The sequence below is a fragment of the Mirounga leonina genome, unplaced genomic scaffold (genome assembly GCF_011800145.1).
Source record: "Mirounga leonina isolate KUSES-001 unplaced genomic scaffold, KU_Mleo_1.0 Mir_205, whole genome shotgun sequence".
NCBI lineage: Eukaryota > Metazoa > Chordata > Mammalia > Carnivora > Phocidae > Mirounga > Mirounga leonina.
This window is the reverse complement of record NW_023270515.1, coordinates 1,051,917-1,075,276: the sequence shown is the minus strand read 5'-3', so window position 1 is coordinate 1,075,276 and position 23,360 is coordinate 1,051,917. Positions and strand designations below refer to the sequence as shown.

Below are 23,360 nucleotides of genomic sequence, written 5' to 3'. Positions count from 1 at the left end.
AGCACACACACACAGATTGCAGGGGAGGCTCAGCACACACACACACACACATACACACACACACATACACACTGCCCCCACTGAGAGCTGCACGTGTAAGAGAAACCATGGGACACCAGAGTGCCTGGCCAGCTCAAGGGAGAGTGAACTAGCTGACTAGTGTTATGCCTCCTTGTGGCGGCAACAGAAGCGTATTAACCCCATACAACAGTGTCTGTGGGGGTTTGTGGATAAAGATCTCCCTGCTTGAATTACCATACACGTAAAGCAAACAAAATTGGCATAAGGAGAACTTTAGATATATTAAATCAAACAGGTGTCTATCTTCACGTAAAGCCATCAACTATATCCGGTATTTTTTCACAGAAACCCAAAACCTATCGCTATCCATATGTAAATAGGAAAGTTAAAGCACGAAGGTTAACACCAACAATCCCAGTCCTGTGGGTACGGGAGACTTTGCTTCCTTGCTTCGAAGTAGGAATTTAAAAAAAAAAAGGGCGCCTGGGTGGCTCAGTTGGTTAGGCAACTGCCTTCGGCTCGGGTCATGATCCTGGAGTCCCAGGATCGAGTCCCGCATGGGGCTCCCTGCTCGGCAGGGAGTCTCCTTCTCCCTCTGACCCTCCTCCCTCTCATGCTCTCTGTATCTCATTCTGTCTCAAATAAATAAATAAATAATCTTTAAAAAAAAAAAAAAAAAACCACAGCAAACAGTTACCATTTTTTTATGTGTTACTTTTATAATTAAAAAAATTTTTATTTTAGAGATGCACACAATTTTTCATTTACATATGGGATATCACTGGAAGAATCATAAGAAAACGGTAACAGAAGATGGGGTGACACGATGGTCAAGGGTCAGATCTACCTCCCACCGTATCCCTTTCTGCAGCTTTTGAATCCAGTACCATGTTTATTATCTATTTAAGAACAATACCATTTCTGAAAACCCACAGTGATGTAAAACCTGAAGGACACTTACGTGCCCCTCGCGTCGGCCCTGCCAGCTGCTGCCGCGTGTGGCAAGATCCCCAGCTAACCGTGCGTCTTCTCCCCTGGCCGCTGTGAGCTCTGTTGAAGCCTTGAGTGTGAACTGAAAGAACGGGTCTTTAGGAGATCGAGAAGGCTCTTGTCAGGGAGACTGGACGCGGATTAGTGAGCCAAGGATGTCCCCGGGCAGGCCGTGTGTGGCCACCGAGCGTTCCCGCACACCGGGCCCTTGATCCGGGCGCCAGGCGCCTGGGCCCCGCAGCTTCCCCGTGCCACTGCCTCTGCCTCCTCAGGCGGCCCTCCCAGCCTTGGTGGCCCGGATCCGCCCTCTGATGCTTTTGCTCTAAGTGCTCCCGTGACTCCTGCTGCGCATCCTCTCTTAAAGCTAAGTCAACCTGGGCGGAGGCATCTGAACTAAATAAAGCACCACAGTACTCTCCTTCTCCAGTACAAGTCATGGAATTAACAATGAGCTGCTTATTAAGCCGCTAGGGAACTCAAGAATACAAATATGACCTTTTAAAAACCAGTGACAGAATTTAGCTTTACGGGGCTGTGGCCAAGCAAAGTTGACAGTTAAAGTCCTCCGTCACTTGTCACAGTTACAAACTGGTCATAGCAAGTAGGCAGGCTGTAAGAAGAACAGTCACACAAGCCCTTGCAAAAATTTTAATTATGAAAGTGTTTTACATGGGGAAACCAGACTTACTGTGGTGATCATTTACAGTGTATACAAATATCAAATCACTACGTTGTAGTCTTCAAACTAATATAATGTTATCTGTCATTTAGAACTCAAAAAAAAAAAGCAACACAAAAGTAAAAAAAAAGTGTTTTAAAAAATGTATCCACTCATTTTAATCAGAATTCCTAGTTTGTTTTTTAACCTTGTTCCATTCTACAGAGCATAAATATTAAATGCTTATAAAACACACTTCATTTGAAATGCTTTAAGTATAAAACACAGAATTCAAGCATAAAACAATGCATTATGATCCCATGAATACATTTACAAAACACAGTAACGAAAAGTTAACAACTTTAAACAAGTAGATAATACTATACGCAGGCTCGCGTATGACCTTTTAAACAGAGGAGGAAAACCACACAAGCAATGTCACTTAGTGTTATTCTTTTAGCAGGACTACGGGAGACTTCAAACTCTGGTAGTGGTATTAAAATTAAATCGCTTTCTAATCTGGATCAGAAATAGTGCTAAGTCTTTTTAAAGTACTTAAGTTAGAAAATTTTGACTTTTCAGTTGGCAATGTGACCTTTAAAGTACGCCAATGGTGCACACCCCCAGTAACGTGCCGCCAAGGCCCCTTCTTGTGACAAACCCAGGACTTGCTGGCCGGGTCACACGTGGGAGAGCCTGGCCTTCCAGCTCGGTGACAAGTGTACAAAATCAGGACTCTCGTATCTCACATAAAATCCAAGAACAAACACATTCAACAAAAAAACTAACCTGTGTGCTTTTGTTTCCTTAAAAAAAAAAAAAAAGCATCAATCAGATTTGTAACCTCCTCAGCGGAAATCCACTCCCTAAGATGTCACAGTTGCATCTGTCTTCCTTCAGCTGAAAGGGTGGAGCACAATCGCCACAACCTTGTTACAGACTAAAATCCAACAGGTAATCCCAACGCCACCTGGAAATACAGACGCTCACCGTCAGAAGGCATGCCAACAGTCCCGCCTGCATTTCCTGCCTCTGCTACCCTTAACTCACAGGAAATCAACCCTTCTGCAGCAGCGCTCGGCTAAGAAAGCCTAGGTGTGTGCTCCCTGGATTCAGATTCAGCAGGCCTCCTCCTGATTCACAGGGCTGCCCTCCTTACTGAACAGGAATCACACAGAACAGCTACCGGAGATGTGCATTGTCATGTATGATATTAACAAACGGTAAAACCGCCCAGGAAGACTGTTTTTCCTTCTCAAAAAAGCATTATGAACACAGACAGCAGTGCCTACCCATGCCTTTCTTGCCCAGCTGGTGATGGAGAAAAAGGAAGTCAGGCAGCAGGAGTGGCCGATGGCCCTCTGGATGCCCGGAAGGGCGTCCTCACGCTCTCCTGCTCAGCAGCACTGACAGCCCATGGGCACGGTGCCCACAAGGTTGGGTGGGGGGAGGAGGGGGCAGGGTGGAGGGCGTGATGAAACTGGGATCTCTGCAACAGTCACTCCTCTTCACTCAGTAATTCACCTCCAGCAACAGATCACAACCGAAGGCTGAATGACAGGGATGTGTGCGGCATGCAGCATTATTCCTGATAGTAAGGAATTAGGACCTAAATATGTATCTTTTATCAGGGGAATTAGTAAATCATGATATATCCCAATGAAGAGCAAGTTATTCAAAATTTCTTAAAAAGTTTAATGATATGGGAAAGGGTTTACAATATAAAGTAAAAAGGGGTCTAAAACTGTATGTGCCAGATGATCTTAGTTGTATAAAATAAATAGAAAAAAAGGGTGGAAAAACATACCACAAAGAGAGGTATCTACAGCTTATGTTTTTAAATTGTTCCTGTATTTCTAATCATTCTACAATGATATGTACCACTTTTTTTTTTTAAGATTTTATTTATTTATTTGAGAGAGAGAGAAAGAGCATGAGCAGGGAGGAGAGGGAGAAGCAGGCTACCCCCTGAGCAGGGAGCCCAATGGGGGACTTGATCCCAGGACCCTGAGAACATGACCTGAGCCGAAGGCAGCCGCTTAACCGACTGAGCCACCCAGGCACCCAATATGTACTACTTTTAACACCCAAAGGATATATATTTTTTTAATTTTATTTATTTATTTATTCATGAAAGTCAGAGAGAGAGAGGCAGAGGCAGAGGGAGAGAAGCAGGCTCCCCGCCTAGCAGGGAGCCCAATGCGGGACTCGATCCCAGGACCCTGGGATCATGACCTAAGCCAAAGGCAGACGCTTAACCGTCTGAGCCACCCAGGCGCCCCACACCCAAAGGATATTATTACCTTTCAGAAATAAAAGAATGACCAATAGCAGTACATGCTGGAGAGAGGCCAAGTGAAAGAAACGAAGAGAGGTCACAGAACCTAGGAACTAGAGATCGGGGTTTCACTGAACAGGGTATCAGACAAGGTATGGGCTGACATTCTGCAAGCAGACCCAGGGTGAACTCCAGCTCTGCTACTTAACATTTCAGTGGCACTGGACAAGGTAAGTAACTTCTCTAGCCCTGTTTCTTCACCGTGAGCCTTGTGCAAGGCCAAGACAAAGTACTCTCACTAGTCAATGGATGAGCTTGGGTTCCTTCACCTTGTACCCCACACGTCTACAGAAGCCTATCCGTATTCTTCTGCTCTGGTTTCCAGAAACCTCTTACCTGCTACTCTAGTCGGAAATGCTACCAGGCGGTCTAGCGGAGTGATCCACTTGCTCGGTACCACAGCCACGGGGACGGAGTAGTACTTCCAGATGAGCGACACCATCAGGGCAGCCTGCGAAGACAGTGCTGGTGAGTGCAGCAACCCACCGGCCACACGCCCAGTGACCAAGGAGGACGACAGACGGGCAAACACTAAGGAAACTCTCTAAACTGGTGACTTCAAGCCCCACCAGTCCAGTCCTTGCAGGACACAGACACATCCACACAGCCACTAATTTGCTGGCACCCCGAAACAGAGTGTCTGTCGAATTAAAGACTAGTTCACGGGGCACCTGGTGGCTCAGTCGTTAAGCATCTGCCTTTGGCTCGGGTCATGATCCCAGGGTCCTGGGATCGAGCCCCGCGTCGGGCTCCCTGCTCAGCGGGAAGCCTGCTTCTCCCTCTCCCCCTGCTTGTGTTCCCTCTCTTGCTGTGTGTCAAATAAATAAATAAAATCTTTAAAAATAAGTAAATAAAGAGAGACTAGTTCCCAGGACACCTAGAACACACTGCTGCCAAGTCGGGTAGCCTTCTTAGTGGATTGCTGTTTTACTGTTTTAATCTGAATAATAAATATACACTATTAAATTAGCTGATAAATTAACCAAGGCCTCCTATAACAAAGGTATTCTTTTCTCACTGAGCATCTCCTTCAAGTAGCTGGCCTACGATAAGTACACCCTATTAGTGACAAAAGCAATCCCCACCCGGACAGTGAGAAGCACTTGCCACGTCTGCACGCTGCACAACAAGCAATGACCCAAACTGACCACCTTAGAAAATGCAACGTCTAAATAAGCTTCTCTCGGGGCGCCTGGGTGGCTCAGTCGGTTGGGCGACTGCCTTCGGCTCGGGCCGTGATCCTGGAGTCCCGGGATCGAGTCCCGCGTCGGGCTCCCTGCTCGGCAGGGAGCCTGCTTCTCCCTCTGACCCTCCCCCCTCTCATGTGCTCTCTCTCTCAAATGAATAAATAAAATCTTTAAAAATAATAATAAATAAATAAATAAATAAATAAATAAATAAATAAATAAATAAATAAGCTTCTCTCACTTCCCCGCAGGCTCCCCAAACTGCACTGGAATAAAGGCAATAAAGGCAAGAGCCCCAGAGAAGCTACTCCAGCATTCATGTGCTAAAAAACCCCCATGTTTCACAACTCAAGAGACTTTCTTGGAACCCTCGTGCACTGCTGGTGGGAATGCAAGCTGGTGCAGCCCCTGTGGAAACAGTACAGACGTTCCTCAGAAAGTTAAAAATAGAAATACCATAGGACCCAGTCATTCTCCTACTGAGTATTTGCCCAAAGAAAACAAAAACACTCATTTGAAAAGATACATGCACCCCTATGTTTACTGCAGCATTATTTACAGTAGCCAGGACATGGAAGCAGCCCAAGTGTCCATCGATAGATGGACGGACAAAGAGGAGGTGGTGTATTTATATATATTTACACACATACATACACAGACAGTGGAATACTACTCAGCCACTAAAAGGGATGAGATCTTGCTGTTTGTAACATGGATGGATCTAGAAGGTATAACGCTATGTGAAATAAGTCAGAGAGAGGAAGACAAATACCGTATCATTTCACTCATATGTGGAATCTAAAAAATAAAACGAATAAACAAAAAGCAGACCTATAAATACAGAGAACAAACTGATGGTTGCCAGAGGGAAGAGGAGTAGAGGGATAGTAGATAAAGGAGATTAAGAGGTACAAACTTCCCGTTCCAAAATAAATAAGTCATGGAGATGAAAAGTACAGCAGAGGAAATGTAGTCAGTGATATCGTAACCACGTTGCACGATGAGGGATGGTGATTACACTTATCGTGGTGAGCACTGAGCAACGCAGAGAATTGCTGATTCATTACGTTGTACACCTGAAACTAATAGGACACTGTACGTTAACTGTACTTCAATTTGAAACCAGAGAGAGGGAAAGGCTTTCTTTTAGCCTAACTTATAAACGCACAGCGTTCGGTTCCATACCCACCGGAGAGCACAGCACAGCCACGGAAAGTGGAAAAGCCTGAACTCTCAGACCTGGATTCTGGGGGCCACAGAGCCCTGGAGGACAGTCCGTTATCAACTTTAAAGACCCCAGGTAACACAACAGTGAACTTACTTGCAATACATAGAAGGCAACACTTATAACCCATTTTATCTTGGCCAACTGAGCTGTCCGAGCTTTCACTGAAAGGAAAAACAGGATGAAATCATTATATCAGTCCTGAAGAAAAAGGAAAATATTCAAATACACAGAAATGTTATTCTCCTCTTATAAAATATCTTCTAATCATGTTGTGTAGCATTTGCTCAGTATATTTAGAAAATATAAAACAGAATTTCTTAAAAGCCACACATCCATTCATTAAAATAGAGTCATGCACAGATTGTAAGATTTGAAGCTTTAATTTTGAACACCCTTAAAACTATCCGTCTACACCAGAGATTCTTTTTATAGTGTACTTACCAACAGGACTACGTTTGCTTCCCAGGTCTCCCTGTCTACACAGTACACTAACCCACACGTGGGAGCCTAGCTTGTCCTGGGCCTGGGGGGCCCTCCGTATGTCTTACTAGCCTGGAGAAAGCTGTCTCACTGTGCGAGTTCCCAGCACGTGGGTGGAAATGTCTTCATCAGAGGAGACTGTTAGGGACGGTGGCGACCACAGCGATGAACAAGACCTGATCCTGACCCTGTCAGTCTATTCTCGGATAAGGACACTCTGGGCACATTTGAGAGCGTTCACAAAAGCCCTTGGGCATCCACTGTGACACTTTCTCTAGGCTTATCTTGAAAAGTGTTGAGGGACGCCTGGGTGGCTCAGATGGTTAAGCCTCTGCCTTCGGCTCAGGTCATGATCTCAGGGTCCTGGGATCGAGTCCCACATCGGGATCTCTGCTCAGCAGGGAGCCTGCTTCTCCCTCTGCCGCTCCCCCTGCTTGTGCTCACTCGCTCTCTCTGACAAATAAATAAAATCTTAAAAAAATAAAATAAAGAAAGAGAAGCGTTTAATTTGAAAATGTCTACCTACAGAAACAGAAAAAAGCTAAGAGGATGTTGTTTCTGTGTTTAGGAAGCAAAGGTTCACCGGCAAATAAAGAGAAAGTAATCATGACTACTGAGTTTCTTCTGGACAAACATTGAGAACATCTAAGAATCAAAGCATATATCCTACCAATCTTATAAAAAGACTTCTCTATTCGTCAGCCCCCATGGAGCTTTCCACACTAGAGCGAAACCAGTACCGTGAGTTTTAAGCTTATCCGTCATCTTGTTGATCTTTCTCTCTAGCCTGGCATATCTGGCGAATTCATCCATCATGTTGACAGTGGAGAGCTCCTGCTTCATGTCCTGGATCTCTGCTCTCATCTGTGCCTCCTGCTCAGCATCCTTCTGCAGCAGCCTGGACATCTGGTGGAGTGGACAGCTGCGGTCAGTGCCTTCCCACGGGGGGACAACTCCGCCCCATCCTACTGCTGCCACTTCCAGCCGGGCAGGCTGCCCTTTACCCGAACAGCCAGGCTCTGCGGCCTAGTCCTGCTGCCTCTATGACCACCATAAAGACAAAAACTCCCTCTGATGTGACTCACCGTTCTAAGTAGACGTTTCCTTTTGCAGACATGCCTACAGATCGCTCCAGCACAAATGTCTGTATCTTTCACTGTAACTGTAAAATTGTGATTATAAAGTGAAAACCAATTCCAGGCGTCAGTCAGGTTAACAGGACCACACATCCTCTTCCCTTGAAGAATTTAGTCCTAAATTAGGTAGGCAGAGGAAGGGGGGCGGTGCTAGTGAGGAGGGGGTGGCCCAGCAGCAGGACTTAATCCCTAGCACCATCAGGAGGGCATTCCCACAGAGGGGCCCCTGGCAAGGGAGGACAGAGCCAAGCATGGTGATGTGAGCATCTCCAGAAAGGGCAGCCTGGCATAGGACACAGAGGGAGAGGCCTACAGGAAAAGAGGAAAGCACCCAGCCACCCCCAGCGACAGAGCCCAAGGGGGGCCGGCAGGCATGGGGGTAGGGCAGGAGCAGGCAGCAGTGGGGATGCGAGATCAATTACAAAGCACTGATCAAATCCAGTAAACATACTGAAAATAATGGGAGCCAGTTTTCTCACTCTCAGAACAAGGGGTTAGGAATATGGAAGAACCAGAATGAATCCTGCAGTGTTGAATTAGAATTGGAGGCATGGGTGTGAACTCGCGGTTTTTGGCAGGTAGAGAAATACAGACATAAATTTTGTGAAGGGGCGCCTCTGACAGCCAGACCCCACATGGGCCGTCCCCAGATGCCACTCACCCTCACATACAACTGCGGGGACGCTGGCAGGCGGGAGCCCAGGGACCAGATGGCAGTGGCCACTAGGTGGCGCCCGGCAGCCGGCCAGGATGCCTCAGGATCGCCCAACAGCAAGGGTGCGGTGAGGAGGGAGGGTGGTGGGGCTGCACCCCCCCCTTCGGACCCGCCCCAAGTGAAGGGTGAACGTGCCACGGCGCCAGATGAGATGCAATGAGAACATAACATCCCTTCTGCGACCCGGGACAAAGATGTTCTAAGCATTCTGCAAACTCACTGCCCTTGCCATATTCAGAAAGGTCAGCCATACAAGTCAAGGAAATACCGGGAATCCTTCCAGACTGAAGAGACGTGGCAAGTATGTGCAATGCACAGTACTGGCCGGGATCCTTTTGCTACAAAGGACCTTGAGTGGGACAAGCGAAAACAGGAGCAGGTCAGTAGGAAGGTTCCTGATGGCTGTGCTGTGGACAAGGCACCTGTTTATACAGCAATGTGTCGGGGAATGCAGGGGCTCAGGTTGACAACTTATTTTCAAATGGTTCAGGAAACAAAATCAGTTCTTTGTATTGTATCTTAAGTATCACAAGTCCTCTGCACGCCCCACCTTTTCTGCACGTTTGTTTCAAAATTTTAAAAACAGATTAATGAAAAAAGATGAAAGGGGATAATGTATGTAAGTGTATGGGCACATAGCAAGTGCACAATAATTGAGTTTGTCCCTCCAGCTTGGGGTCCCCTCTGCACAACAGGGCAACTCTTCAAATAGAGCCGGGGAGCCGTGCCCCATCACGGGTCTCCCGGAGCGTCTGCGCAAGTGCGGGGTCCTGGGACCCTCTGAGGTGGCATTCTCTAGCGCCTGCACAATGAAGCCCTTTTCGTGGGGACAAAGGTCTCTCAAGGGCACCTGCACAAAGCGCAGTGTGTTTGCCCCTGCGCATCTTCCTGCAGGCTTCACGCCAAGAGTAGGGGTCTTCAAACCCAGCTCTGTCTTCGTCCCCTCTGCCCTAGCCTGACCACTACCCAACACTTGAACTAAAGGACATATATATGCCAACCTGATCCCCCCTAGAAACGAAAATAGGAATGGGCCAAATTTTCTTTAGAAAATCACAGAATCGGGCGCCTGGGTGGCTCAGTCGTTAAGCGTCCGCCTTCGGCTCAGGGCATGATCCCAGAGTCCTGGGATCGAGTCCCACATCAGGCTCCCTGCTTGGCAGGCAGCCTGCTTCTCCCTCTCCCACTCCCCCTGCTTGTGTTCCTGCTCTCGCTCTCTCTCTCTCTGTCAAATAAATAAATAAAATCTTTAAAAAAAAAAAAAATCACAGAATCATCTTTCAGAGCAAGTCTATAGATGTTGCTTAGCTTTATAAATCAAGAAACAGGCACAGGGTGGGGAAATAGATTTTTTGAGGTGATAGATATATTCCTTATCTTGATTGTGATGGTGGTTACCCTATGAATAAGTAGCCCAAAACTCATCAAACTGCCCACCTACCTAGAAACAGTGAATTTCACTGAATGCAAATTACACATCAATAAACCTGATGTTTAACACTAGATCTTCAAAAGAAGAAATAGAAGCACAAGCACATTACTTAACAGTATAGAGAACACACAAAAAAAATTAAAAACTGAAAAGACCAAAGATGTTTACTCAGGACTAGAAGGTGAGTGAGGGTGGGAAAATGAGCTTGTGGAGAAGTTTGGAATCTTATGGTTAAATTAGACAATTGTAGTTGGGAGGGAAAATGAATAAATTATGTCTGCAAGTACACAAAAATATTTGGAAGTGTTTAAATTTGCAAATAGGTACCTATATTAATCCAAGACTTCCTTATTAGTGACAGTTAAAATGTACTGGAACTATGAATTAAATTTTAAAATCTAATGAGATTTGAATTTAAGTGTTCTGAATATTAATTTTTCAAACAAAAATAAACCTCTGACCTCCTTATGTATTCAAAAGCACCTTCCAGGACATTAAACCTCCCACTTGACAGAAACAGATAAGCTACGTGGGGTACAGCTTTTCAAAGACCTGGAGATGGGTACACAAAGAATTCTCAAGCAGAAAACAAGTTTTTCAAAATTCTTATTAAGAGGACAGGCAGTGGAAGAATCTGGGGCGAAAACAAGGATAGAACCAATCATCCTTGTCACCCTTGTCCCCCAGACGCTGGCTGCCAGCCTGCATGAGCTCATAGTGTCCTACCAGACTCACCCTCAGATCCTGTCCAAGTTCCACATCCCTTTCCCAACAGACAAAATGTTACGTTTTGAACTTGGAGTCACACCAGGGAAGAGTCAAACTCCACTCCACCACTCAATGGCTGGCATCTGGACTAGACCCATCTGAATTAATGTATAATGGCCTTTAAGCCCAAAGGTTCGTCCCTCCTGAAACACAGGGGGCACCAGGGGAATGACATGCTGGGGTTGCCCACTTAGATGTGTCCCTAATACTGGCGACGCACGGCTCATCCCGAGAAGGGACCAAGACTCCTGCGAAGCTGCAGACCCACAAGAGGGCCCCAGTTGGGAGCCCTCCTCACAGCACTGGTCCTGCGCACCTGGACGACCCCATCCACGAGGCCCCAACTGCGCATGTGCACTCAACCCCCCCTGCCCCCTCAATTACCCCCACAACTAATACTCGCGGGCCATCCTCACGCCTGGTGGTCCACAGAGGAACTCACGAGGCAGTGTGCTCCCCGGAAAGGGGGAGGGTCTCAGGAAGGCCCCTACAGCAGCAGGCAGGTCCTGCAGTGTCTGTCCCTGGCCTCAGAGGCCTGGGCCCCCACAAGGAAAGGGAGGCGGCCACTTTTCAGAGCAGAAAATGAAGGGAATTTCAAAGTCATCAAATATGAAAATGGCAGTCACCCCACAAGCCAGATCCCAGAGGGCAGCCTGCGCCGGGCCCATGCCCAGGGTCTGCGAAGCGGGGTGCCCCGGAAGGGAGGGGCTGTTACACCAGCGCAGCACCCACTCTCAGCCACGTCAATCCTGGGGCGCCTGCGTAGTGCGCCTCCCTACACCCCGCCTCCCACCGGAGTCCCCGGGGCGCATGCGCAGTGCACACAGCTCGCCAGGACGCTCGCTCTGCCCTCGGCCACTGCTAGGCCTGGGGCGCCTGCGCGGGGCGCCTGCGCAGTGCGCCTCCCTACACCCGCGCGCAGGGGTGCTCGCAGGGGTATCTCTGTCTCCCTCTTCCTCTGCCTTTGGCTGAAGAAAGTCCTGGGTCACCTATTAAATGAACTAGGCCCTCTCATCCATATACCCTGTGACCAGCTTGAAGAGAATTAAGAACTCTCAGGAAAATTCCAACCAAGTCAACACCAGGGACTGGGTGTCCTCATCCAGGCCCCCATCTCTACCCAAGTATTCAGCTGAGGTCCCCTCCCAGGACCCTGCAAGGCTTTGCTAGGCAGAGGACTTGTGATACTTAAGAGACTTATTCAAGGGCCTCAACCAGCCTACCTAACGGGATGGTGCGCCCCCCCCCCCCTTCCTTCTAGCTGCGTGGAAAATGGTTCTGAAACACTGGCAGGAAAGCCATCTTTGACGTAGGAGGACATGGCCCATTCCCAGTCAAGCTTTGTTTCTCCTCGGGAGTCCTTCCCACTTAGGTCCTCCAAAAGGGCCTGCAACAGGCAGCCTCTAATGGTCATGAAAGAACAGCATCTTACCCTAACCAGGACCAGAGCGTTCCTTACGGCTTTACATTGACCCTCACCACAAACCCAGTGACCGGGCGGTACAGATCTCTTCATTACTCTTCCCTGTTCTGCACACCAACAGTAGGGGCTGTAGTCTGCTAGGGTAAGTATATATGACGACCCTGACAAATAGCGTTACAACCAAGGGGAAACAGGTTCAAGAAACCTAATTGGTTTGAGGTTACAGTGGTTATACAACCTGTGGGAAGCAGCACAGATTGTGAACCCAGTGCTTTTTCACCTAAATGAGGAACATCGAGGGACACAAGCCTCACGTACTTCTAGGCTGCAGCAATAACCCTTGGTGAGTGGGTCCTAGCTGCTGAGCACCAGTTTGGTGGAAGCTTGGTTAAGGAGCCTGATGGTGATAGGTCTTACTTATATCCACTAGCATACCCCAAACACACACTCCTCTTTCCCCCTCCGCTAACAGGAAATTATGAGCAGCTCATAGAGGAATACAAAACTAACACAGCCTCTTTGAGCAATTTCATTTCATATAGCTCCAACAAGAGGTGAAATGGGATGGGGTACATAAGAAGAATCAAGGTAATATTCAAGAAAGATGGGCAGGCAAACCACAGAACGGGAGAAAATGTTTACAAATCATATATCTGGTAAGTAAACAATTCCTCACCCAACAACAACAACAAAACAAACACCCACTCACTCCCCGCTCTGAGTCCACAGAGGATGCCCTTCCCTTACGGACAAGCTCCTGATGCGCCATTAAAAAGGGGGCAAAGGACTTGAACAGGCATTTGTCCAAAGAAGATATACAGATGGCCAATAAGCACATAAAATGATATTCAACATCACTATTCATTAGGAAAATGCAAATCAAAACCACAATAAGATGCCACTCACATCCACTGAGGATGACTATTATAAAAACAAAAACAAAACAAAACAAAACAAAATAGCAAGTGCTGGAAATTGTGGAAAAATTAGAACCTTGTATGTTGCAGGTGAGGATGCAAAATGGTGCAGCTGCTACGGAAACCAGTTGGGCAATGTCTCAAAAAGTTGAAAATAGAATACCATACTATCCAGTAATCCCACTTCCGGATGTTTACCCAAAAGTACTGAAAGCAGAGACTCGAACAGGTATTTGCACACCAGTGTTCCAGAAGCATTATTCACATAGGCCAAAAGGTGAAAACAACCCAAATGTCCATCAAAAGATGAAAGGATAAACAAAATGTGGTATACACAGACAATGAAATATTATTCAGCCTTAAAAAGGAAGGAAATCCTAACACATGCTACAACAGGGATAGACCCTGAAGGCATTATGCTGAATGAAAAGAAGCCAGGCATAAAAGGAAAAATATCGCATGATTTCACGTACATGAGACAATCAGAGTAGTAAAATTCATAGAGACAGAAAGTAGAACTGTGGTTGCCAGGACTGAGGTGAAAGAGGGATAGGGACTTACTGTTTAATGGACAGTTTCAGTTTAGGAAGATGGAGAAGTTCTGGAGATGGATGGTGGTGATGGTTGCACAACAATGTGAATTATTTAATGCAAGTGAACCATACACCCAAAAATGGTTAAAATGGTAAATTTTATGTTATGTATTATTTTACCACATTTTTTTTTAAGACAAAAAAAAAAAACGATAGGCAAAGGCCAGCTCTTCGAGGGTCTTTTATGCAATGCTAAGTATTTGGGACATCATCTTAAAGACTAAGCAGTATCAAGGGGAGAATGAGGGGTTAAGAGAGAATCTCCTATGCCTTAGTTGGGCAATGCAGGTAGTACAGTCCTAGAATAGAATCGCACATGAAACAGGCACTCAATGAATGCTGGTAGAATAAAGAAAGTAGAAATCCCGCCTAGTCTTAAATAACACCCCCTCCCCCATACACACCACCAATTTACATCAGGAGATAAGAGCAGGGAGAACTGCGTTTCCCCCAATAATGCTACAATGGCGTGCACCCAGTCTTGGAGGTCTTTCAGTCTGTCAGACTCCGGCTGTGGGCATAAAGGGGGCGCCCTTCCCCAGGGTACAGCTCCCTGTTTCCCACACACACCTCCAATCTGCCACCAAACCTGTATCCATGCTCCAACAGGCAGAGGGACAAAACTAGGAGAATCACAAACCAAGGATCAGTCTCCACCCTAGTAGTCACTAACTGGGTGACACAATGCAACTACCTGACCCTCTGAGTCAGACTCCTCCTCTGGGAGGTAAAGGGGCATGAGATGACATTCGCATCTTACAGCAGCCGTGACAACTGGACACGAGATAATGTACTCATGCTTACGCAAAACGCACGGCAGAGAGCTGCTCCCCGGTGCCCTTTGCTCTCTTGAATACAGGAAGCATGACACGGTGCCGAGATTCTGTCTGCACTGCCTCCGACCGCAAAAATGGGGGCGGCTGCACCCTGAGACCCTTCCATCTGGGACCTGGCACGGCTGGTACTCCGGCACTACGCGCAGGGAAGGCCAGGGCCTCCGGGAAACCCTGTACTCCGCGCTGCGCCGGGCTCTGGACCCCAGCAGCGAGGGCTGCTTGATTCCTCCACCGACCAGGAGCTAACGGAACTAAGTGTGGCCGGCCGGCAGAGGGGCACTGAGAACTTCCAGTCTCGGAGCTGCTGCCACGTGAAAACGTGGCCAAGTGTTGCCGGGTCATTCTTTTTTCTCCCTGAGACCCCAGAAATCCGGATTTGGGGGTAAAGCTTTGCAACTCTTAGACGCTAGCAACTAAAAAAACAAAACAAAACAAAACTTAAAGCAGAACGGCCCAACCAAGACGCCTCTGCTGGCGGAACCCAGCCCTCACGAGGCCAGTCTGAGACCCCCGTATCTACGCCAGGCTCGCCCCTGTATCGGCCCCTGGGAGGCAAAGCAGCTACTTACGAAGGAGGAGAAGGACGGGAGGAGGATCCTGAGGACATTGCACCCAAACACGAAGCTGAGCACCAGCAGCCACGCCCAGCGGTCAGCCTCCGCGCCGCTCATGCCGATGCTCCCGGAGGTGCCGGCTCCGCTAAGGTAACTCCATGGGGACCACGCCGGCGCCCACGCCGCGCGGGCGCCTGCGCAGTGAGGCCCAGCGGCCGCGGAGGCGCGCCGCCGCGCCTGCGCACTGTGCCACACTGGGCCGGGAGGCGGGGCCGTCTTTTCCTCTTGGTCATGGACGCTTTCCAGGTTACTCCTTGGCCTTTCCGGCTTCCGTAGCCTTTCCGCACCCTCCCCACCACCCCCCTGGCCGCGGTTTTCCAAGCTCCGGTGGTTGGGCTGCCACCGGCTAGAGGTTTGTTGTAGCCGCGAGCCACTTGTTACAATTATATAGTGAGTGCTTTCTTTAAATTGACTTTTATTCCTAGATAAATTTATTTTAAAATAAGCCTCCCCATAAATGGAAAACTACCGTAATTATAGTAGCAAGTGACTGTAAAAAGAAACGTTTTGTAATCATATGTGAAATGTCTTGTTTATATTTCAAAACAAAACACTGAAGTAAATCTAAACAATTTACAAAGCTGCATACCTGAAAAATAAGTATTAATCAGAAGGCACTGTTTACAATCAGCCTGTAATAACCTAAGTTTAGGTGAAATGAAGTTTTATGGCAAAATAATCCCAATTCATGTTTGCATATAGTAGATAAAGCAAAAGATATTTAGCTGGGGGCGCCTGGGCAGCTCAGTGGTTAAGCCTCTGACTCTTGATTTTGGGCTCAGGTCAAGATCTCAGAGTTGTGACATCTGGGCTCCCCACTTAGTGTGGAGCCTGCTTAGGACTCTCTCTCTCCTTCTGCCCCTCCCCACCCCCATCCCCGCCCCACCCCCATCCCCGCCCCTCCCACCCCCACCCCACCCTTCCATGTGTGTGCGTGGGTCCACTCTTTCTCTAAAAATAAATAATAAATAATAATAAAATAAGAGATATTTAGTTGCCCCTTCTGCCAAGGTTGGATTTTTTTTTTAAGATTTTATTTATTTGATAGAGAGATAGCGAGAGAGGGAACACAAGCAGGGGGAGTGGGAGAGGGAGAAGCAGGCAGCCCGTAGGAGGGGCTCTATCCCAGGAACCTGGAATCAGGACCTGAGCCGAAGGCAAACGCTTAACGACTGAGCCACCCAGGCGCCCTAGGTTGGATTTTGAGAACAAATTCCAATCAAGGGAATCAAGGAGCTGTGGTTCTACTCTCTTCGCAAAATGAGCAAACCTTTTAGAATTTCTAAAAGTAAGAAAGAGTTTTCTGGAGCCCAAGTTAGGACAGTTGCCTGGGAAACATGCTCCTCACAAGGAAGAAAGCGTTCTAGAAAAGTTTTTACAGGGTTATATACTTTTTTTACATCTTGTACAGGCTCAAAAGCTTACAGATTAGCATATAGGCAGGAATCATGAGTTTTATCACAGAGGAATGCCGGGGACAGCAGGATTGATCAGTATCTTAAGGACAAGATGGTTCTCCTTCAGGCTACTTATTCACAAAGCAGATGTACAATGCATGGGTGGCAGACCATAAATCAAGTTTTTGGTTTGAACAAAGTTTCTTAAGAGTCGTGTTGACTGAGAAAGAAATCTAAAATGGCGTTCCTTGTATATCAGGGCTTTAGAGAGTTTTTCTCTCATCATTTCCCCCTTTTGATCAGTAATCTTTCGACAGAAAGCATTGGTGATCATTATTTTGCCCCTTGATGCCTGAGTGATTGCTTACCTGCCGTGGGCCTATCATATCCCTCAACGCTAGGTTGGATTTAAGTCACCTAGGAGTCTATGTGTGTGGGGGGGGGGGGTTGTCAACAGAATGGCCTTTAACAGGGAATATTACAGTATATATATATTTTTTCAATCAGATCGAATCGTCATGCCAACATTGTATGTGTGCTTTGTAATGAGTTTTTGCCTTTGCATTTTTGTAACATTTATAACATAAATACAAAAATAGCAATAAAAATCCAATTAATAACATTTGAAGCAAATAATGGGGACTAGGTACAGAATTAGAAAAAGAATTCCTCCAAAAAATCCATTACAGGGGCGCCTGGGTGGCTCAGTCGTTAGGCGTCTGCCTTCGGCTCAGGTTACGATCCCAGAGTCCTGGGATCCAGCCCCGCATCGGGCTCCCTGTTCCCGGGGAAGCCTGCTTCTCCCTCTCCCACTCCCCCTGTTTGTGTTCCCTCTCTCTGTGTCTCTCCCTGTCAAATAAATAAATAAAATCTTTAAAAAAAAATCCATTACAGGTATTTTGTAATATTGAATTAACTTGAGTATCTATTTCCTTTATCTGTAGTTATTTGTGCCTTGTGATATGTTTGAACTGATTGGTTTAAAATGGTAATTAAATTTTGTTTTTGTTTTTTTTTTAGATTATTTATTTATTTATTTGGGAGAGAGAGAGAGCATGAGAGGGGGGAGGGTCAGAGGGAGAAGCAGACTCCCCGCTGAGCAGGGAGCCGGATGTGGAACTGATCCCGGGACTCCAGGATCATGACCTGAGCCGAAGGCAGTCGCTTAACCAACTGAGCCACCCAGGCGCCCAAATTTTCTGTTATTATATGTAACAATTTCTCTGGCCAGTTAGTTTCCATAGATATTACATCTTGTGGTGGTTGTGATTCTATCTCCCAAAACATTTGGTCATGAATATCAATATTAGTATGATTTTTATTAGAATCAGGCAGTTCTATTTGAGATAGAAGGCCAGTATTACACCATATAGGAGTAGAGTTAAGATGAAAAATACTCTTGTTACAAAATAAATCAAGGAGTATTACAGAGGTGGGTTTTTTTTTTTAAGAATTTATTTATTTATTTGAGTGAGAGAGAGAGAAAGAGTAAGAGAGTGAGCACAAGCAGGGGGAGGGCAAGGGGCAGAGGGAGAGGGAGAATCAGACTCCCCACTGAGCAGGGAGCCCAACACGGGTCTCAATCCCAGGACCTTGAGATCATGACCTGAGCCGAAGGCAGACACTTAACCAACTGAGCCACCCAGGCACCCCTGCAGAGGTGTTTTGAAAACCTTCCCAACAACATCTTCTTTTCCCATATACCATACGTTAGTTTGTACAGGCCAAGTTGGAGTGAATTCAGGGCTCCATTGTTGTTTAGGGCCTAACCATATATTTTTCCTGAATTCACAGATATCAGAAGATACAGGAATCCAGTAAGAATCACTGCCTATTAAGGCCCATCTTCCTCCAATGGCAAGAACTTTGGTGGTATTTATAATAGTTTCTATTCCCACTATGACACTGAAATAAGTCTAGTTAGCCATAAGTTTGGATACCAAGGCAGTAATTGAACATTTATATAAGTTACAAGGGTCTTTAATGATTTTTCCACAGATTAGGAGAGCTGTACATTTTGGGTTTCTGCAGCCATTGACCCATAATTACCTCAGAATCTTCTGGGATGGGGCGCCTGGGTGGCTCAGTTGGTTAAGCGACTGCCTTCAGCTCAGGTCATGATCCTGGAGTCCCGGGATCGAGTCCCGCATCGGGCTCCCTGCTCGGCGGGGAGTCTGCTTCTCCCTCTGACCCTCCCGACCCTCCCCCCTCTCATGCTCTCTCTCTCTCAGTCTCTCTCTCTCAAATAAATAAATAAAATCTTTAAAAAAATAAAGAAAGAAAGAAAAAGAATCTTCTGGGATGAATGGCAAAGTTAGATTTAGGAGATGGCTGAATCCACCAAGTCACTTCTAAAGTAGCATCTTTGATAGATGCCCACTGTTTTTTCTTGTTTTGTCTTAGGTCGCTCCATCTACGAAAACATGGTTTGTGAGTACACTGGATAATTCGGCATGTTGGACAAGCGGTTGCTAAGTTTCTCCCGTTGTACCTGGGGACCTTTCTTCATACATTATCATCTAAGTTTATAGAGACACAATGGTCAATCTGTTGAGTATTATATATATTGTAGGTTAAATCTGAGTTACGTAGCACTTCTTGAAAGGCTTTTCCTAATAGAGGTAATTTGTAAGCACCAGTGTAGCTACGGGAACATTAGAGTAAGTCCAAAAGTTCATCAATATTTCATCTAAGTTCTCATTATAATAAAGTACTCCGGTAATATTCAAAGTTATATTAGTTAAATCTGCAAGTAACCATGATATTTTATCAGGACATAATCAAGGGGGAGGTGAAAGCAAACAAGTAGATTTACTATCTTCTAATACCGCAATTTAAAAAAAAAAAAGAGGGGCGCCTGGGTAGCTCAGTCAGTTAAGCGACTGCCTTCGGCTCAGGTCATGATCCTGGAGTCCCGGGATCGAGTCCCGCATCGGGCTCCCTGCTCGGCGGGGAGTCTGCTTCTCCCTCGGACCCTCCCCCCCTCTCATGCTCTCTGTCTCTCATTCTCTCTCTCTCAAATAAATAAAATCTTTAAAAAAAAAAATTAAAAAAAAAAAAAGAGTAGAAATACAAGCCTGGTCCCAAATCTTGGGAGAGCAGTCTTTACTGGTGTCACCTACCCCTCATCCTAGTTTGTAGCTCAAATGTCTCTGATGATCCTTCAGTGCCCCACTAAACAATTAGACACAAAGATTTTGTCTATTCGTGAGCTATTGCAGTGACTTCTTTACATCATTTATTTTTTCCGGTTTGCAGAGCTTCGGGGAAAAGGACAGTTTTAATTCTCAAATGATTCTAAGTCAGAAAGGTGGGAGAAAAATCAAAGTGTTAGTTTGAAGAGTTGTAGCCAGGCATTGGAGGACACTAAAAGAAATCAGAATCAAGGGGCGCCTGGGTGGCTCAGTCATTAAGTGTCTGCCTTTGGTTCAGCTCATGATCCCAGGGTCCTGGGATTGAGCCCACGTCGGGCTCCCTGCTCAGTGGGGAGCCTGCTTCTCCCTCTCCCTCTCCTCCTGCTTGTGTTCCCTCTCTAGCTGTGTCTCTCTCTGTCAAATAAATAAATAAAATCTTAAAAAAAAAAAAAGAAATCAGAATCAAGTCCAGTTTATAATGAATAGTATTAAAATCTAATAGCTACAAAGATGTGCTATTGAAACATGTTCTTTCTATAATCACCCTCATTTTTACCAAAAATCGCCAAATTATTACTAATTTCTTTGCAAAATAAATCCAGTTTTTTTTTTTTAAAGATTTTATTTATTTATTCATGACAGACAGACAGAGAGAGAGAGAGAGAGAGGCAGAGGGAGAAGCAGGCTCCCAAGGAGCAGGGAGCCTGATGCGGGACTCGATCCCGGGACCCTGGGATCATGACCTGAGCCGAAGGCAGACGCTTAACCATCTGAGCCACCCAGGCGCCCCAAAATAAATCCAGTTTTAATAAACTTGGCCTTATTACTTACATAAGCAGAGCAAGAATAGTGATTGACCAAATAAGGTTTTTAAAATCTGCTTTGCTGGAACTTTTTTTTTTTAAGATTTTTTATTTGAGAGAGTGAGTGAGAGAAAGAGAGAACACGAGCTGGGGGGAAGAGCAGAGGGAGAGGGAGAAGCAGACTACCTGCTGAGCAGGGAGCCCGATGTGGGGCTCGATCTCCAGACCCTGGGATCATGACCTGAGCCGAAGGCAGACGCTTAACCGACTGAGCCACCCAGGTGCTCTTGGAACTTTTGTATCAGGAATTTTAGATTGAACTTTTAATAGCCTCTCAAGGCCAGAAGCCAAACCAAATTCTTGCTGTCAGATTTGCCTACAATACCTATAGATTTAGGTGAATTCCTCTTCTTGAGGTCCCCAAAATATCCTGAGGCTCCTGTAGCCTGCCAGGAAGTGACATTCTTTACTCACCTGGTGAGGCTGCTGGGAACTCTGCAAGCAAGATAGCAGGTCAACATTTCCAAGGGACTTTATTGGCTCAAGAAAGTCAACCTTAGTTCCTTAAAGTTGTGTGGTCGTTTCTGAGTCTATGCATGTCTCTCTCAAATATGACATTCCAGTCAAACTCTTGGTAAAATAACCAATATTTCCAATGGTGTCCTGTTACAAGGAGAACAGATTCTTATTGAACTTATGCAGATGATTATAACTGCCATGAAAGAAAGAATACTCACTGAGAGTTTCTGAATTTTGGAGGGTTTTAGGTAGAGAGAAAAGATAAATGTTTCAATTTGTTCACAAAGGTGTATTTTATCATATTTCTGTGATTCATAGGTATCTTAAGAGAAAAGGTTTCCTTAAATCTGGAAGAGTAGACTTTAAAGGACCAGTAATGTTTCTCTTGATCTCAGGGTCATGACTTCAAGCCCCACGTTGGTCTCCATGCTGGGCATGGAGCCTACTTAGTAAATAAATAAATAAATAAATAAATAAATAAATAAATAAATAAATAAATAAAAGACCAGTAATGTTCTAAACAAGAGTCATAAAAATCATAATAATCTTCCTCAATTCATTCAGTCCCATCTTATTAATTCTTGTTCTGTTTGAATGCAGTTTTCCCACTACTGGAAATTCTCACTCAGCTTAGTTTTATGATCTAAAAGACATCAGAAACCTCGGTTGGTCAAAAAGTCCATTTCATGAATCTCATTAAAGATGAAACACATTTTCAAAAGCATCGGAACAATAACTACAGATGGCAAAAAGACTCAAAATGGACATGGTTAAAGATGTGATGAGAGTTCATTATAATGCAGTTGACAAAGAAATCCAGTTGTTTTGGTGACATACAACACATCAATAATTAGAATGTCGTGATGACCTTACACCAGGACATATTAAAATTTGAACCTTCGGCTCAGGTCATGATCCTGGAGTCCTGGGATCGGGTCCCGCATCGGGCTCTCTGCTCGGCAGGGAGTCTGCTTCTCCCTCTGACCCTCCTCCCTCTCATGCTCTCTGTCTCAAATAAATAAATAAAATCTTTAAAAAAAAAAAATTTAGGAATTTCATGTAATTTCTGAAATAGTTATAGCATTTCAGGGTGCCCTGGTGGTTCAGTTGGTTGAGCATCCGACTCTTGATTTTGGCTCAGGTCATGATCTCAGGGTTGTGGGACTGAGCCCTGTGTGGGGCTCTATGCTCAGTGGGGAGTCTGCTTGGGATTCTCTCTCTCCCTCTCCCTCTGCCCCTCCCCCCACTCACACACGCACGTGCGCTCTCTCTCTCTCAAAATAAATAAATCTTTAAAAATAGTTATAGCATTTGCCCATACAATATAACCTAAGAAGGTTTATCATCATTTGTTTAACAATGTTTCCCATATGACTTAACACAACAAATAAGCAAGCCTAATTAGTGAAAAGGATTTCATTTAGAATTCAAATCTTTGGGAAGTTCTGTTAAAAACCTCAGATGGGGGCTCCTGGGTGGCTCAGATGGTTAAGTGTCTGCCTTCAGCTCAGGTCATGATCCCAGACTCCTGGGATCGAGTCCCGCATTGGGCTCCCTGCTCAGCGGGGAGCCTGCTTCTCCCTCTGCCTCTCTCTCTCTCTCTCTCTGTCTCTTATGAATAAAAAAAAAAAAAAATCTTAAAAAAAAAAAAAAAAACCTCAGATGGTTTTAAAGCACATGACTAAATAGGATTACAGATGGTTATAAAACTTAATATTTAATTATCTATTTAACCAACGTGGCAATGCCTAAATTCTAAAGACAAATACAAGAGGTTACCCAGTCATTAGCAAAACTTAACTCCTTTCAATACTGAAAAGTCTTAGCTTTCTTAAGTAATCAAAGACCTGATAGAGACAAAGCATAGCAAGCATGGGTTTGTTTGGTTTGGGTTTTTTTTTGGGGGGCGGGGGGGGTGTAGATAAGAAAAACTTTGTTTATAATTTCTTCTCAAGAGCAGACCAACAATCCAAGAAAACTTTGACTTTTTAACAGAGAAAAAGGCCAAATGTCAATCTTATATTAATGTACATTTAAAACTCATTCATTCCTATCTTAATTAGCCCTGACCATGCATAAAATTCGTTTCCAAAGATTTCCCATCACAAACCTACAACTCCTTTCTTCATTCAGATTTTTGTCCTTAGTCTTCTCTCTCTAAATAACCAGTC

At 45.5% G+C, this 23,360-nt stretch overlaps 1 protein-coding gene and 1 long non-coding RNA gene across 5 annotated transcripts in view; one reads left to right on the top strand and one right to left on the bottom strand.

Moving 5' to 3' along the window:
• Positions 1-15,477, bottom strand: part of GET1 (guided entry of tail-anchored proteins factor 1) — a 28,143-nt gene extending 12,666 nt beyond the window's left edge. The window contains exons 1-6 of one of the 4 annotated variants that reach the window (XM_035028881.1): positions 15,292-15,367; positions 7,988-8,064; positions 7,643-7,808; positions 6,516-6,583; positions 4,344-4,458; positions 1,822-2,639 (exon numbers count right to left, since the gene is read on the bottom strand). In XM_035028881.1, the coding sequence (XP_034884772.1) occupies positions 2,566-2,639; positions 4,344-4,458; positions 6,516-6,583; positions 7,643-7,808 (423 nt within the window). In that variant the 5' untranslated portion in view covers positions 7,988-8,064; positions 15,292-15,367 and the 3' untranslated portion in view covers positions 1,822-2,565. Of the gene's footprint in view, positions 1-1,821; positions 2,640-4,343; positions 4,459-6,515; positions 6,584-7,642; positions 7,809-7,987; positions 9,865-15,291 lie in introns of those variants that run through there. The other 3 variants (XM_035028879.1, XM_035028878.1, XM_035028880.1) reach the window with 3 other exon arrangements.
• On the top strand, positions 14,707-19,595 carry LOC118026143. Its single transcript, XR_004683480.1, has 3 exons — positions 14,707-15,426; positions 18,528-18,605; positions 19,137-19,595. It is a non-coding gene; the product is annotated as an uncharacterized LOC118026143 (long non-coding RNA).
• The last annotated feature ends 3,765 nt before the right edge of the window (positions 19,596-23,360 follow it).